This window comes from Bos indicus x Bos taurus, chromosome 23 (genome assembly GCF_003369695.1).
Source record: "Bos indicus x Bos taurus breed Angus x Brahman F1 hybrid chromosome 23, Bos_hybrid_MaternalHap_v2.0, whole genome shotgun sequence".
NCBI lineage: Eukaryota > Metazoa > Chordata > Mammalia > Artiodactyla > Bovidae > Bos > Bos indicus x Bos taurus.
Genome location: NC_040098.1, coordinates 11,474,100 through 11,487,787, shown reverse-complemented (window position 1 = coordinate 11,487,787; position 13,688 = coordinate 11,474,100). Strand labels below are relative to the sequence as shown.

Genomic DNA, 13,688 nt, shown 5'->3' with positions numbered 1-13,688 from the left:
AGACTCACAGTATTTCTTTATCAAATGAATAGTAGGGTAAAATTGTAAAGAGAAGTGCACGTCATAACTTCCACTTACTAATCCTTCATAGAGGTAACAGGTGGTAACAGAGGATGATCCAAACATGTTGTTTAAAGACATTCTGTCAAGTACTGTACCTTCTTCAAAATTAGTTTCTAAAGACTTTCTACATGAAGATAAAGGAAATGTCTGTTCAAATTAGGATTTTAAATGAATTAACTTAAATTGTTAGCGCCATTGTTGCTGATGGACTCAGCTCCCTAGGGTTGATCTCAGCATGGTCCAGTTAGTTTCCGGCCACAGACATGACCTGGGGCAGCTGTCTTGAGGAAGCAGGCAGCAGCTTTGTGGGGCAAATCCATCACTTCTGAGTGGGGCTGACAAAGTACAGATTGAGAGCCTGACTTCTTGTAGGTATAGGTGCCCTCTCCAGAGAAAAAATTCTTATTTGCTTTTATGAAACTGAGCAGGAATTACAGCTACCCATTTAGAGTTCTGGTTGTTATTCTGTCTCACAAGATGGAAGTTTCTGCTACCTGGAAAATGAATTTTAGAGCATAAGAGACCAGTGTTGAGCTAGTCTCTTCCCATTTCTCTTCCTGTGCGAAAGGACAGCCTCTGGTTGTGATGCCCGTGTAGAGGTAGGATGGACCCAAAGACTGTTCCCTCTGCTCTCCTAGTGCCCTGGGTCACAGCTGGCACATAATCCCCACCCCACTCAGTGTTTATGGAGCAGGGGAAAGGGAATCCAGAGCCCACCCTCCTGTAAAGTCGCCTGACTCCACCCCTAGACCTTGAGTTCTTGACTTGCTGTCTCAGCCCCAGGAGAAAAGGGCAGGGTGTGGCCACCGTACCTGCAGCTTTCCCTGTGACAAACCAGGAATGTTGCAGTCACGGTCCTGCCTTCTAAGGTGAGTGACAGGCAGCAGTGGTCACACCTGTCCTTTCCGTGTGTCCCTGCAGTAGGCAGAGGCCTTCACAGGAGCCACGGAACAGGTTGGGGAAGTCAGCTTCGTGCAGTCTTTGTGTGGTAACTGACTGGGGCAGAGCCAGCAAGTGCCGTGAGCATTTCCTCAGATCTTCACTGGGCTTCATCCTAGTTTTATGGCACCATTCCTTATCACCGTTACCTTCTTCCATTTTTCCCACCCTCATGCCATAAGTAGAGATGTAAAAATGTAAAATTTCTAAAACACTGAAGTTACTTAAAAATTTCCTTGAAAACAGTTTTGGTAGAAACTGAAAACTCAGTAGGAGTTTTAGGCCCATAGGAGTGAGCACGGAAAGATGAGGCAGGTTAGGTGTAAGACAGGAGAGAAGGCTCTGGGGTCTGTGTCCGAATGGAATAGAGCGCGCCTGGCTTTGCTGAAGACATTCCATTAAGGCAAGCATGCAGAACATCCTATCAAACAAAACAACCACCAGGGGCTGAGTTTGCCAGTAGAAGTGCCAGTTTGTGAACTTGGTATATCTTCACCTCCAAACATTGTAGGAGGTCCCACCCTGGAGCACATGTTGAGATAAAAACTTCTACTCAAGGATCAGCCTGAGTCGTAATAAATTTACATCTGATTCAACCCCGTCGTGCAACTTAACAGCACTTATACAAGAAGAAAAGGGGTGTGACTTGGTGATATGCAGCAGTGTTTTGATTATTATTATATATTTAAAGTAGATGAAGTCAACTTGATAATAATAAATTAATAAAGTAATCCTCCCAAATCTTTGGCCTAGCTTGGTCTCCTTAGCTAAATGTTTCAGTACAAATAGAAAACTGGCAGTGTCATAAATGAATCTACAACTCTTCTTAGCTGTTGTCATGTTTCAGTTCAGTCAGAACTGAGTGCCTCCTGTGTGCACAGCTGTGACCATGTACTGTGGCATCACAGCATCTGGGACTGTCAAGGTGCCGTCTTCACAGATGTCTCTGAAGACCTGAGACAGGATTTGCTTAGAGTCTCATCTTGGGGACTTACTTTGATCAAAAAAGAATTATTAGAACAAAAAGATATGAAAAGAATGGTAATTTTAACTAATCAAGAGGTTCACTTTATAGCACTGTTAAAGTTTCCATTTGCATTAAAGCCGTTGATTTTTGCCATTTTCAAGCCTTTCATCACTCAGGTTTTCATCACCGAATACCTTCAAGTCAAATGTTGTCAATTTTGAATTCGTAGGTTTGCCTAAGCATAAGCTGTATCTTTTGCATCATCACAATTTAATACTCAACAGTATTTAAATTGTTTAAGCAAATATGCAGTCTGATAAAGCAGAGCAAGGCTTGTCATTAATCCAATGCATGTACCTCCAGGTTGGCCACATTCGTGCGGAGCGTGACATTCTAGTGGAGGCAGACAGTTTGTGGGTTGTGAAAATGTTCTATAGTTTTCAGGATAAGCTAAACCTCTACCTAATCATGGAGTTCCTGCCTGGAGGTAATTACTTGATGATGAAAGGTCATTTTTCCTTTTTGTTTTGTGGTTTCTCTCTTACATGGATTAACCCTCCTTTCTACTTTTAACCGTGCTCACAAAGTTGCTTTCTGTATCTTTTTAGGTTTGTAAAGGAGGTCAGTAATCTGTCTGTGCTGAGTACCTTTCTACAGCTTTAGGGCCATAAAAGTAACCTTCTCATTCTCAGGATTTCAGACGGATATTTATTTTCTTTTTAAATATATAGAAATAAACTAGGAGCTTTGCCTGTCCTGTCAGTCTGTTTACCCAAGTGACAAGATTGAAGCTATTACATTCTTTGCTTCAACTTTTTTCCCCCCTGTAACTTATAAAGAGTGAATTTCTCATTACATATATTAGTAGTCACAATCTGTTTCTTATTTCTGAAATTTAAAGTTTTTGGTAACTTGGCATGTGCATCTTGTAAGACAGCTTCAAAGTAAACCCAGAATAGAACATACGTCTGTTCTGGGGAACACAGTCTGTTTCCCAGTGAGCAGATAAACTGTGAGCACACTGGTAGAAAAAAAAAAGAAAACTTTCTCTTTTTTTGCTTTTATACCAAAGCTAATCTAATTGTGGCATAATATTTGATCTGGTGACAACCTTTAGTTAGATCTAGGGTCATCAGTACTTTTTATTAACAGCTGATGAAGGTTAGAAAAGAATCTATATGACAGAATGAGGAGAAACTTTTTAACATTTAGATGTCAGTTGTTATAAATAGGAGTAAGAACCAGCTCAGGAACCAGCCAGCCCCTTGACGTGCGTCTCCACAAGCCTTACGTGCGTCGTCTTCCGTAGCTTTCCGTGTCCCCTGGACCCTGCCCTTTGCACTCGGTGGGGCTGGCCTGCACAGCCCAGATCCTCTGGCCTGAGCGCTCTGATCATGTGGGCACGCTCACACAGGTGAGGCCCCTGGCTGCTCTCCTGGGCCACTGAGCTGCGGCCACTCAGGTACCTCAGAGCTGGCCCCACTGATGTGCCTCCAGATTAAATGTGTGGCTGCCAGGAGTGATTAGGAAATCATGTTTTTCAAGTTTTGGGAGCATCTTAATAAGTGCCTTAATTTTTGCCCAAGGGTAAAAGTTAGAAATAAGCAGCATGACACACTATTAAAATCTGAGGTTTCTGTCTCTTTTCCATTTTCTAACATAAATGGCTTTCTGTGCAATGTGAACTGAATCTTTCCTGTTTCTTTTACCTTTAAACTGCTTATTCATATTTGCTTTGCTTTCGTCTGACTGTTGAATTGGATCAGAATCTTTTTTCACCATTGTATGTTGATGGTATTAAGCAGAAATACTTAAATTTTGACTTTGCAGAAAACTAACAAAGTTACTTTACTGCTAAAATACTGACATTGTGTTGTAAAAGTTGCATAAAGCATTTTGTACCCACAAATAAGCACTGGAGAAAAAACCCCACTGGTCTTGGGAGGTGTTCATCATGCATGTTTGGGAGGCAGTTATTACACATCCTAGTCTGTAGCATTTACTGTTCATATTTACAACAGCTTTTGTTGACTAACACTTTGCTACCTAAATCCTACTTTTTTATATATGTTCTAGTGTTCTGTGAATAGACAGTGGAAAGCTTGTTTACAGCCTCCCCAGATTTTTACATTTTTGTTTAGGCTTCCTTGATAGCTCAGTTGGTAAAGAATCCACCTGCAATGCAGGAGACCCTGGTTCGATTCCTGGGTTGGGAAGATCCCCCTGGAGAAGGGAAAGGCTACCCACTCCAGTATTCTGGCCTAGAGAATTCCATGGACTGTAAGAGTCGGACACGACTGAGTGACTTTGACTTCACTCAGCCTGTTTAATAACTGTAGTACAGCCATTGTTAGAATGTGGAAATGCCTTAGAGAAGTTTGTAGGTATTTGTGCCAAGTGAAAAATAAAGTAGCTCTTTCCCCAGTCCAAAAAATTGTCTTAAGCAAATTTATTGATTGATTGGTTTATTATTTTAGTGTGGGAGAAATTTCCTTTCTCTCTCCAAAGTAAAGTGGAAATCATTGCTCAGGGGTCAGCATCAGTTAGCTTAGTGAAAGTGTTTTGCCATCTGTGGCTGTAAATTTTATCTTTTAAGTGTTAGAAACTGCTTACCATTTCTGCTCATGTTGGGCATTTCCGCCCATAGTAGGTCATCTCTGGGACACAGCAGAGGCCTATTTAGCACCGCCTTATGGTGGCAGGTAGGGAGGACATATCTGAAAACTGGCTGTTACTCATATTGTTTTGTGTGTTTGTGTGTGTACGTGTGTGTACTTTGTACCTTCTTGTTTCCAGGGGACATGATGACCCTGTTGATGAAAAAAGACACGCTGACAGAAGAGGAAACTCAGTTTTATATAGCAGAAACAGTATTAGCCATAGACTCTATTCACCAACTTGGCTTCATCCACAGAGACATCAAACCAGACAACCTTCTCCTGGACAGCAAGGTACTGTGAGGTGTGCAGGCTGACCAGCGTGTCTCTACCTGTCTGAGCAGCCTCTGCCTTAACCCCTGCGCGACTTGTCGTAATCACAGTAGGGGAGCTGTGAGCTCCCTGGTGTATTTTCTTCTTTTTTTTTAAGGTAAGAAAGGCTTATGAATTCCATAATTTGAATTTTCCTCTTAAAGAACATTTTGAAAAATTATTAAGCATAAAATTGATTTAAGTTATTTTGTAGTGAAGCCAAAGATGATCATCTTCTCATATGATTAACTACACTAACGCATCCCCTGTCAAGAACCCCTCTGCTGAGGTATCCCAGCCTAGAACTAGGAATTACAGCGACAGCAACAGAAAGCTGTCACAAAGCTCAGCTTCCAGACCCTGTGCCCTGCACTTAAAGCGGAGTCCTGCTCAGCCTCCCTGATGGCCTCTTTGTAGTTAGCTTTGGACATGCACGTGAACTGAGTTGCCTGATTCTTAAACTCTCAGCAAATCAGAAGAGAATCCCTGTGCTGCTGTGTTGTTGATGCTGCTTGACAAGTTACTCCACCGTCTGGACCTGACTCATCTATGAAGTGAATATATGGATTGGGAAACGCTCCAAAGTTCCTTCCAGCTTTAAAATTCTAGATTGTTGTGTTCTGGTACATAGAATTGTTTTCTAGATTGAATTCTTTTAAGTAGGAAAGTAAATTTAATTCATAGGGTATTTTCCTTTCTTACTGTCTTTTGATAACAGTCTTTGGAAAAAATCTGAAGTTTTAGTCTACTTTCTTTGAAAACCTTAATCTTTCTGTTTCGAGAGTAGATTTGTCTAGTAATTTCTTCTGGTTAATAGTTTTTTCCTTCATTATAAGAATAATATACAAACATAGTAGAAAATTTGAATAATACAGAGAGCTATAAAGAAGAAAAATGTAATGTCATTGTTCAAAATATTTTTTTATTATTATTTTTTATTTAAATAAATAGAGTACTTTTGGCCGTGCCGGGTGCTCGGGCTTTCTCTAATTGCCGCGAGTGGAGTCTGTTCGCCACTTGGGCTGTGTGGGCATCTCCCTGTGGTGGCTCCTCTTACGGAGCCTGTGGGATGTGTGGCGTCTCCCCTTGCGGAGCGCAGGCTCCATGCGGGCGGGCTTCAGCAGCTGCAGCTTGCAGGCCTAGCAGCTGTGGCACACGGGCTTAGCTGCGCCGTGACGTGTGGAATCCTCCCTGACCAGGGATCGAGCTCGTGTCCCCTGCGTTAGTAGGCAGACTCTTAACCACTGGACCACCAGGGGAGTCCCAGTAACAACTGTTTTAGTGTAATAGCTTCAGTAGCTTTCTCTCTGTGCCAGTTTATGTACAGTTAGTGTCCTCAAAGTGAATAGTAAAATGGTAACATGTATGAGATTATTTTTCTGTCCTTAAGCTCAGATATATTTTAATAAAGTAGCAGCTCTGCTCTGTGTTGTCTTGGGTTCAGATGCCTTGGTCCTGTACCCAGTGCCTTAGTGTTGGCTTCACTGGAGGCTAAGTCTGTGTTCAAGGCCAGCAAACATACTGAAGGCCAAGAGCTGGGGACTCAATCTAGCTGAAGAGGACTGGGGACACCTGTTTGGTGCAGACATGCTCTCTACAATATGTCAGCCCAGACTTGTAGAAGAGGGCTCATTTATGTGTTTAGCCATATTGGTTGTAAAAGTGAAAATGTAGACATTTTGAGTTCCTGCTGTATACTGAGAAGTGCTACAGAGTTCTCTGAAAATCTAGGTTTGAACAGCATTTGCTCCAGGCACTGTTTTTTAAGACTGTTCTGGAGTTGTCTAGGTAAAACATGTAATTAAAACTGTGAAACACTTCCTTGGCTTGTAGAACAGGTTATTTGCAAATCTAAAAGGGAACTAGCAGGTTAGTAGGCTCAAAGCCATCTTTGGTAGTTTACCTTTTATGCTTGTGCTTGCGTGTGTATACACATACACACACACACACACACACACACACAGCCAAACGTAATGAGATTGAAAAAACCAAAGCAACACAGAAAGCTACTCTTAAGCAAGGCTTCTGTAGCCTTGTACCCTGGGATGTTTATATGTTAGGGACCAAAGACCACAGATGGGGAGGTCACCAGGGCTCAGTCCTTGGCCACATCACTTCTGATTGTGTGACCTTGAGCAGTATAGAGTTGCTCCCAGCAGCAAGAGTTGCTCCCCTAGTTTTGGTTTTACCTCCTTATCTACCTAAAATTTTGGTAGGTGGACATTTGGTCCTGACTGTGGCCATTTGGTTCATGACAAAAGTTCCTTGAAATTTGGTCCAATCCAAAACATCCATTTTAGACAGAACTAAATACCAAGGACTTTTTGGTGTGGACCAAATGTCCCGCAATGGAAAATCTCACCACCCCTAGAACACCCTCTTCTACCTTAGAGAACCAGGAAAGGAGCCTTACAAGCCTTAATTCTCACCATTCATGCCAGGAAGATACCATGATACGCATTTTCTAGATGAGATCAGGGGTTGGAGAGGGGTTAAATAATCCTGGTCTGGAGAGAAAGAGCTTTGACTTCTGGCTTTGGTGCTGCCATTTCACCAGCAAGTCGTTTAATGACTCTGAGTCTATGAAAGGTGGCTTAAGAATTATAAATGAGACAACACATTTAAAGGCATGGTGCCTGGCTCATAGGAGGTGTGAGTTTTCTTTGAAGAGAATGATGAAGTCAAAGACTTAACGATTGGAATACAGTATGGCAACACTTATCAAGAACTGTACAATGAAGTTGATTCCCTTTGTCTTTGGAATAGTTTACTCCTTGGAATTTATCCCAGTGAAATAATTCAAGTGGAGAAAAAGCTATGTGAATAAAGACTTGCTCAAACAGCCTTTTATAAAGACCATCCTCTGTATCATGCCTGACTAGGGTTGGGAACACGGGCCCTCTCTGGCACTGCGATGCTTATTGTAATCCACATGACTTGAGATTGGATTAAGTAGCATTGTGGGGATAGGTAGACAATGATGTACTGAGTCATTTGATTATTATATAGATGTTAAAAACAATTTTGAAGAAACATAGAATATTGATTGAGGTAGTTCAAGAGGTAAAATTAGATGCTGTGGTTCAAGAGGTAAAATTAGATGCTGTGGATACACCCAAAACATATAATATTTGTATAATAGGATTTGGAGTGATCTTTAATTCATTTGCTAGTATATATTTCTCCCCATAATAAAAGCAGCAGCAGCATCCTTTGGTTGTGGAGCCGTAATGGGTAATGCACGGAGCTGGAGAGGATAATGTTCTCTTCCACATCCGTGAACGTTCATCTGTTCTTTCCCTTGTTTCCTCTCCATAGGGCCATGTGAAGCTTTCTGACTTTGGCCTTTGCACAGGACTGAAAAAAGCACACAGGACGGAATTTTATAGAAATCTGAACCACAGCCTCCCCAGTGATTTCAGTAAGTGTTAACAGTGATGGTAGCCTTTTTATCCCTGGAAGAGCTATTCCCCCTGGTAACCAGAATATGCAGGATGGAGTAGGAGATTCTCATAGTTAAAGTCTTTCGAGAATAAAAATACCTCCCCAGGTTTGCCTGTGATTTGTACTGTGTGGTGAGAGAAGATGAAGGCCACCAAATGTGTTAAGGCAGATGTCCCAACAAGCATTCTTTGGAGCTCTCCTGAGAAGGTTACAAGGGATGAACAAGGAGCAGGCAAACAAAAGTAGTAGAGGAAAAAATCCTGGGAACAACTCCAGGTTAGATTTACCATTGGTGCTTCTTTCTGCAGTGACAGAGCGAGTTACTTTCGCTCTGTCAGACTGTTGAAAAGTCAAAGTGAAAGGGTTAGTCGCTCAGTCGTGTCCAACTCTCTGTGACCCCATCGACTGTAACCTACCAGGCTCCCGTGTTCATGGACTTCTCCAGACAAGAATACTGGAGTGGGTTGCCATTCCCTTCTTCAGGGGATCTTCCTGACCCGGGGATCGAACCCAGGTCTCCTGCATTGCGGGCAGATTCTTTACCATCTGAGCCACCAGGGAAACCCCCAAACCATTGAAACTATGTAGTAAAATTACAGTTCATCCTTGGGAAGCTATGTCTGTAGTGTATAATATATACAGAAGTCTCTGATTATGTAAGAGTTACTACTCTTGGAAATTTGATAGTAATTTGAAAAGTTGTGCATGTTTTAGGTCTACTTGAGGACCGTCGCCTCTCTCTGATGAGACTGAATTCCCCGTAATTCTGATTCAGTTCCTTGTAATTCTGTTTAAGGCCTGTCCTCCTCTCTGGTCATATTATCTCCAGAGAAGTGTGGCTTAAAACTCTCTGCATGATGCTTTGAATCAATGCTTTAGCGCCTCTGACTGGGGCTTACGGATTTGGTGGGAAATGTATCATGCAGAGTTCTTGGTGTGTGGGGAGAAAAGCGAGACTTGAGGGTCTCCTGTGGCTTGAACCAGAGCCTAAAAAAGTAGTAAACATTGCTGAACTTTTCTTATTAGAACTTGTTTTCTCTACTTTTAGCTTTTCAGAACATGAATTCCAAAAGGAAAGCAGAAACCTGGAAAAGAAATAGACGTCAGCTAGTAAGTAATATCTGTGGCTTCTTAAATGCTACACACCAAGTATGAATCAGTTTAGAAATATGCACATAAATTTGCATTTGATAAATGTTTGCAGCTTACTATTCCTTGTTTTAAATTACCTTAAGGGAGGCCTGTCACATTGGGAGCACCAAAAGTTGTATTTTGAAGGAGGGCAGATATAAAATGAGGTTGTTTTGGTCATGACATTTTCAGTGGATGACCTCATTCTGACCTTTTACATTAGTGACAGCTGCTTTCCTTCCTCTTCTACCTTTTCCCTCTGTTTATGGTGGTAAAAGGTTATATTTGAGGTGGAGTTCTCTCAAACTGAAACTAAGTACAAATATCTACCGGGAACTTCAAGGCTGTGGTTCTCAAACTTGTGATTCACTTAGTTCGCCTGCCCCACCCTTTCCTATGTTATTGCAGAAAGAAGAACTTGGTCATTAAAAACTGGAGAGAAATTTAAGAGAAATGCTTACTTTAATAATTCGTGTATATACACATAAAATTATGCCCCATAAGCTTAAAAATAAATAACATTATTGCATTATCTCAGTAACATGGTGGAACTTATTTAAATAGTGCAAATTTACCACTGAAATGTTCTGTCTAGGCAAACTTTTATTCTGATCCATTGGTTCATAAATTACAATGCACATATCCCATTGTCTAGTTATTGGAAAATTATTGACCAGATGTAATAGGACTGTATATCCCTACATATTAGGCTTTGCAAGAAACCCAATAGCAAGTTGAAAATAGTAAAGCTAAACTGGCAGTGGGTCATTAGAAAGCAAGAATGGCAAGGATGGAAAACTGGGACTAACTTGGAATGAGGATCATGCATGTGTGTTTCTAGAAATTGTGGCATTTCTGCTTGTTGGTGTACACAGTTGTAACTTGGCAGGTTTGCCAAATACTATGTTTTGGCCAGAGTCCTTAGTAAAACACTGAATTAGGGTTCTCTGTGGTATTTCTAATAATTCATTTAATAGGTTGCTAGTAAGTACCTGTTAGTCATATGTGAAAGTTGGAAGCCTTAGGATTAAGAAAGAATCAAAGGAAAGGCTTGCATTTTTTGGATTCATTTGAGGTCCATTCAAGACCATGTTTTGAATATTATGATTTTTATGTTAAACCCAGGCCCTGGGAGAGGCATTAACCTAAACCAAACATTTTTGGAAATATAGTAAATGAGACTAATGTTTGATATCTTGTCTAACATTAATTTGGGGATACTAAAGTTTGGTATACCTAATCACATCATAGCCTTCTTAGGAACTCTGATACTCTTTAAATGTTTAAATTTTATAGGTGGTTGAAGCACCGTTTACATAGGTTGTTAAGGATTAGGGAACATTGGGAACAAATCTTTTCAGATGCCTCTATTGTCTGTCACAGAGCGGTAGGTCTTAGCCTTGGCTGCTCACCAGAATCACCTGGGAAACTTCAGAGCATACTGATGTCTGGCCTGGGTCCCACCCCAGGAGATTATGATGCAGTTGGTTTGGGGTATGTAGTCTGGGTACCTGGTTTTTTAAAAGGGCTCTGGGTGATTCTGCTGTGCAAAGTTGAGACCCTCTACCTAAGAAACTGTTTCTTAGACAGTGGCTCCTCCATTACTGGGAGACTGATATTTATCTGTGTTTTGGAAGGTAACAAAAGGTAAGGAATCTTCTGTGATTAAAAAGCAGTTTTTAAGGCAAACTAAGATTAAATCTTTGGCCACTTTTATTTTGGGGGTAATTAATCTTAAATACCTTAAATTATCCTCATACTCTGAGAAGCTTTATGCCCTTTGACATAAACCAGAGAGTCATGTCAAACTTATTAGGAATGCCTTATAGGTCTATAAGGAAGGAGGTTCCACAAGTTCTACATTTGGAGTTAAATGACCTTTAATATTTACTGTTCTTGAATTTGAATAAACTTAGGTTCTCATGCTCTGGTTAAGGTTCTTGCCTTTTTATCTACAGCAGAAGTGGTCATCCTCATATTACCTCCTTTGATAACTTGGAAATAAAGCTACCGTTACTCAGTCTTCAAAAGGTCATTTAACCCTGTGCTTTTTTGACCTTTCGTAAGTGATCCCATTCTGCTAGTGGAAGGTTAATATAAGTTAATGCTTAGTATAAATTTATTGCTCTAGGGTAAGCCTAACATATGTAGTTGTTCACCCAGCCTGTTACTTTTCAGCCTGTTACTTTTCAGTCTGTTGAAAATCACAGAAAACAAGTGGAGGCTTTACCTTCATCTTTGGCTGCTTAAATTCCGTTCTAATATTTGTAGTGCCAGCATGGTCCTGGGTGATTGTTAGGCCAGTAACCGATTAGGACGTAGGTATGAGTGAAAGTCTCTCAGTTGTGTCCGTACAGTCCATGGAATTCTCCAGGCCAGAACACTGGAGTGGGTAGCCTTTCCCTTCTCCAGGGGCTCTTCCCAACCCAGGGATCAAACCCAGGGCTCCCGTATTGCAGGTGGAGTCTTTACCAACTGAGCCACAAGGTATGAGTCAACCTTAATTTATTTATTAAACAGAGGTAAAAGTTGAAGTACATCTATGCGTCTAATCTTTGTCAGTTAATTTTTTAAAGTGTAAAATTTACAGAAGTGATTAAGAAAGAAATTAAATCGCTATTTCCCCTAAAATCCTAAATGAAATAGTAAGTTGCAACACATCTGAAATTACTCTTAACAGTGAACAAAACTTTTTAGCACAGCTGCAATTGACACTGTAAACAACACTTAGACAACAAAAGGAAAAAAAATAGTACAGATTTTAGGTATTAAGAGCTTGAAATTGGAGGACACGTCCGCGTGGAAAGCAGAGGTTTGGGCAGGGGCCGGTCCCTGCTTACCTGCACTTACAGGTGGGGCAGTGAGCATGGGCTCCCAGGGAGGGGCTCTGGCTCCCAGGTGAGCACGTTACAGCAGTTTGGAACCTGCTGTTGCCCGCATCCTGTAACTCCAGGATTTTTTTTTTATACCTTAGTATCTTGAAGTTCTTTTTTTTGTAGCAAGAGATCTCAGTTTTATAATGGAAATCTTCGGACAAATAGGATTTACTTAACATCCAGCTTTGCTGGAATATATTTAGTCTAATTTGAAGAGGTTTCTATAGTTTCTTAACTTTTATAATTAGAATTAAAATGCTAACATTTCTTGGGGAAAGCCCAATCCATATTTCAAACTTGAAAGATTAAAAAAGTGGCATTTATGTTATTTAACATGCATATTTGAAAGAAAACAATGTACAATTATTCATATGGAAAAAATGAATTCATACCTTACAATATACACAAAAAAATTATAGATGGAAAATAAAATTTTACAAATTTTAGAAGAAAATACAAGGCAATATGTGTATGACTTCAGTAAGGAAGAGTTTCTTAAATAACATACTGAGAAATAATGCAGGTAATTAAGTATAAATTGTGAAGGAATAAGTGTATTTTACTACTTTAAAGAAGAATAATTTGTATATTGAAAAATATAAGCAAAATAAGAGGCAAGCCACATGGTCCAAACTCCTTTGGAATCATCTTCCAGTTCATGTGCGTACTTACCCTTAGTCAGATGCCCTGGAGAAACTCTTGCACCTCTGAACCAGGAGATATGCATAAGAATTTTTATTGCATTTTCATAATAGCAGAAAACTAGAAATAACCATGTCCATCAACAGGAAAATGGTTACATTCTGGAATAGAATATTGTTTAGCAGTGAAAATAATTGAACAACGGCCACATGTGACAACATGGTTCAAATTTAAAAACAAAATAGAGGAAAAATCAAGTAGCAAGAGAAGACTGCATGTAGAATGATACCATTTTTACAAAGCTCAAAAACAAAACTAAGATCTCAGTTTGAGAGACTTGTGGCAAAATTACTTTTTAAAATCAGAGGAATGGAATTCCATGTCGGTTCAGTGGTTAGGATTCTGAGCTTTCACTGCCAGGCTGAGTTCAATCCCTGGTCGGGGAACTAAGATTCCACAAACTGTGAGGCCTAAAAAGGTTTTGTTTTTTTTTAAGTTAAAAAAGAATTCCAATGAATCAATGATAAAAAGTGATGCAACTGGGAAAAAAGCTAATAGTCAAAGGATCTGAACAATAATTCACTGAAAAAAAAAGAAAACTGAATGTCTGATTAACAGATGAATATGCACTCAGCCTTACTAGAGATCTTGCAAATG

At 40.2% G+C, this 13,688-nt stretch overlaps 1 protein-coding gene across 4 annotated transcripts in view; it reads left to right on the top strand.

Moving 5' to 3' along the window:
• STK38 (serine/threonine kinase 38) overlaps positions 1-13,688 on the top strand; it is a 41,610-nt gene that overhangs the window by 21,533 nt on the left and 6,389 nt on the right. For all 4 annotated transcript variants that reach the window (XM_027523954.1, XM_027523955.1, XM_027523956.1 and 1 more), the window contains exons 6-9: positions 2,333-2,456; positions 4,766-4,920; positions 8,257-8,359; positions 9,431-9,492. In XM_027523954.1, coding sequence (XP_027379755.1) covers positions 2,333-2,456; positions 4,766-4,920; positions 8,257-8,359; positions 9,431-9,492 — 444 coding nt within the window. The remainder of the gene's footprint in view (positions 1-2,332; positions 2,457-4,765; positions 4,921-8,256; positions 8,360-9,430; positions 9,493-13,688) is intronic.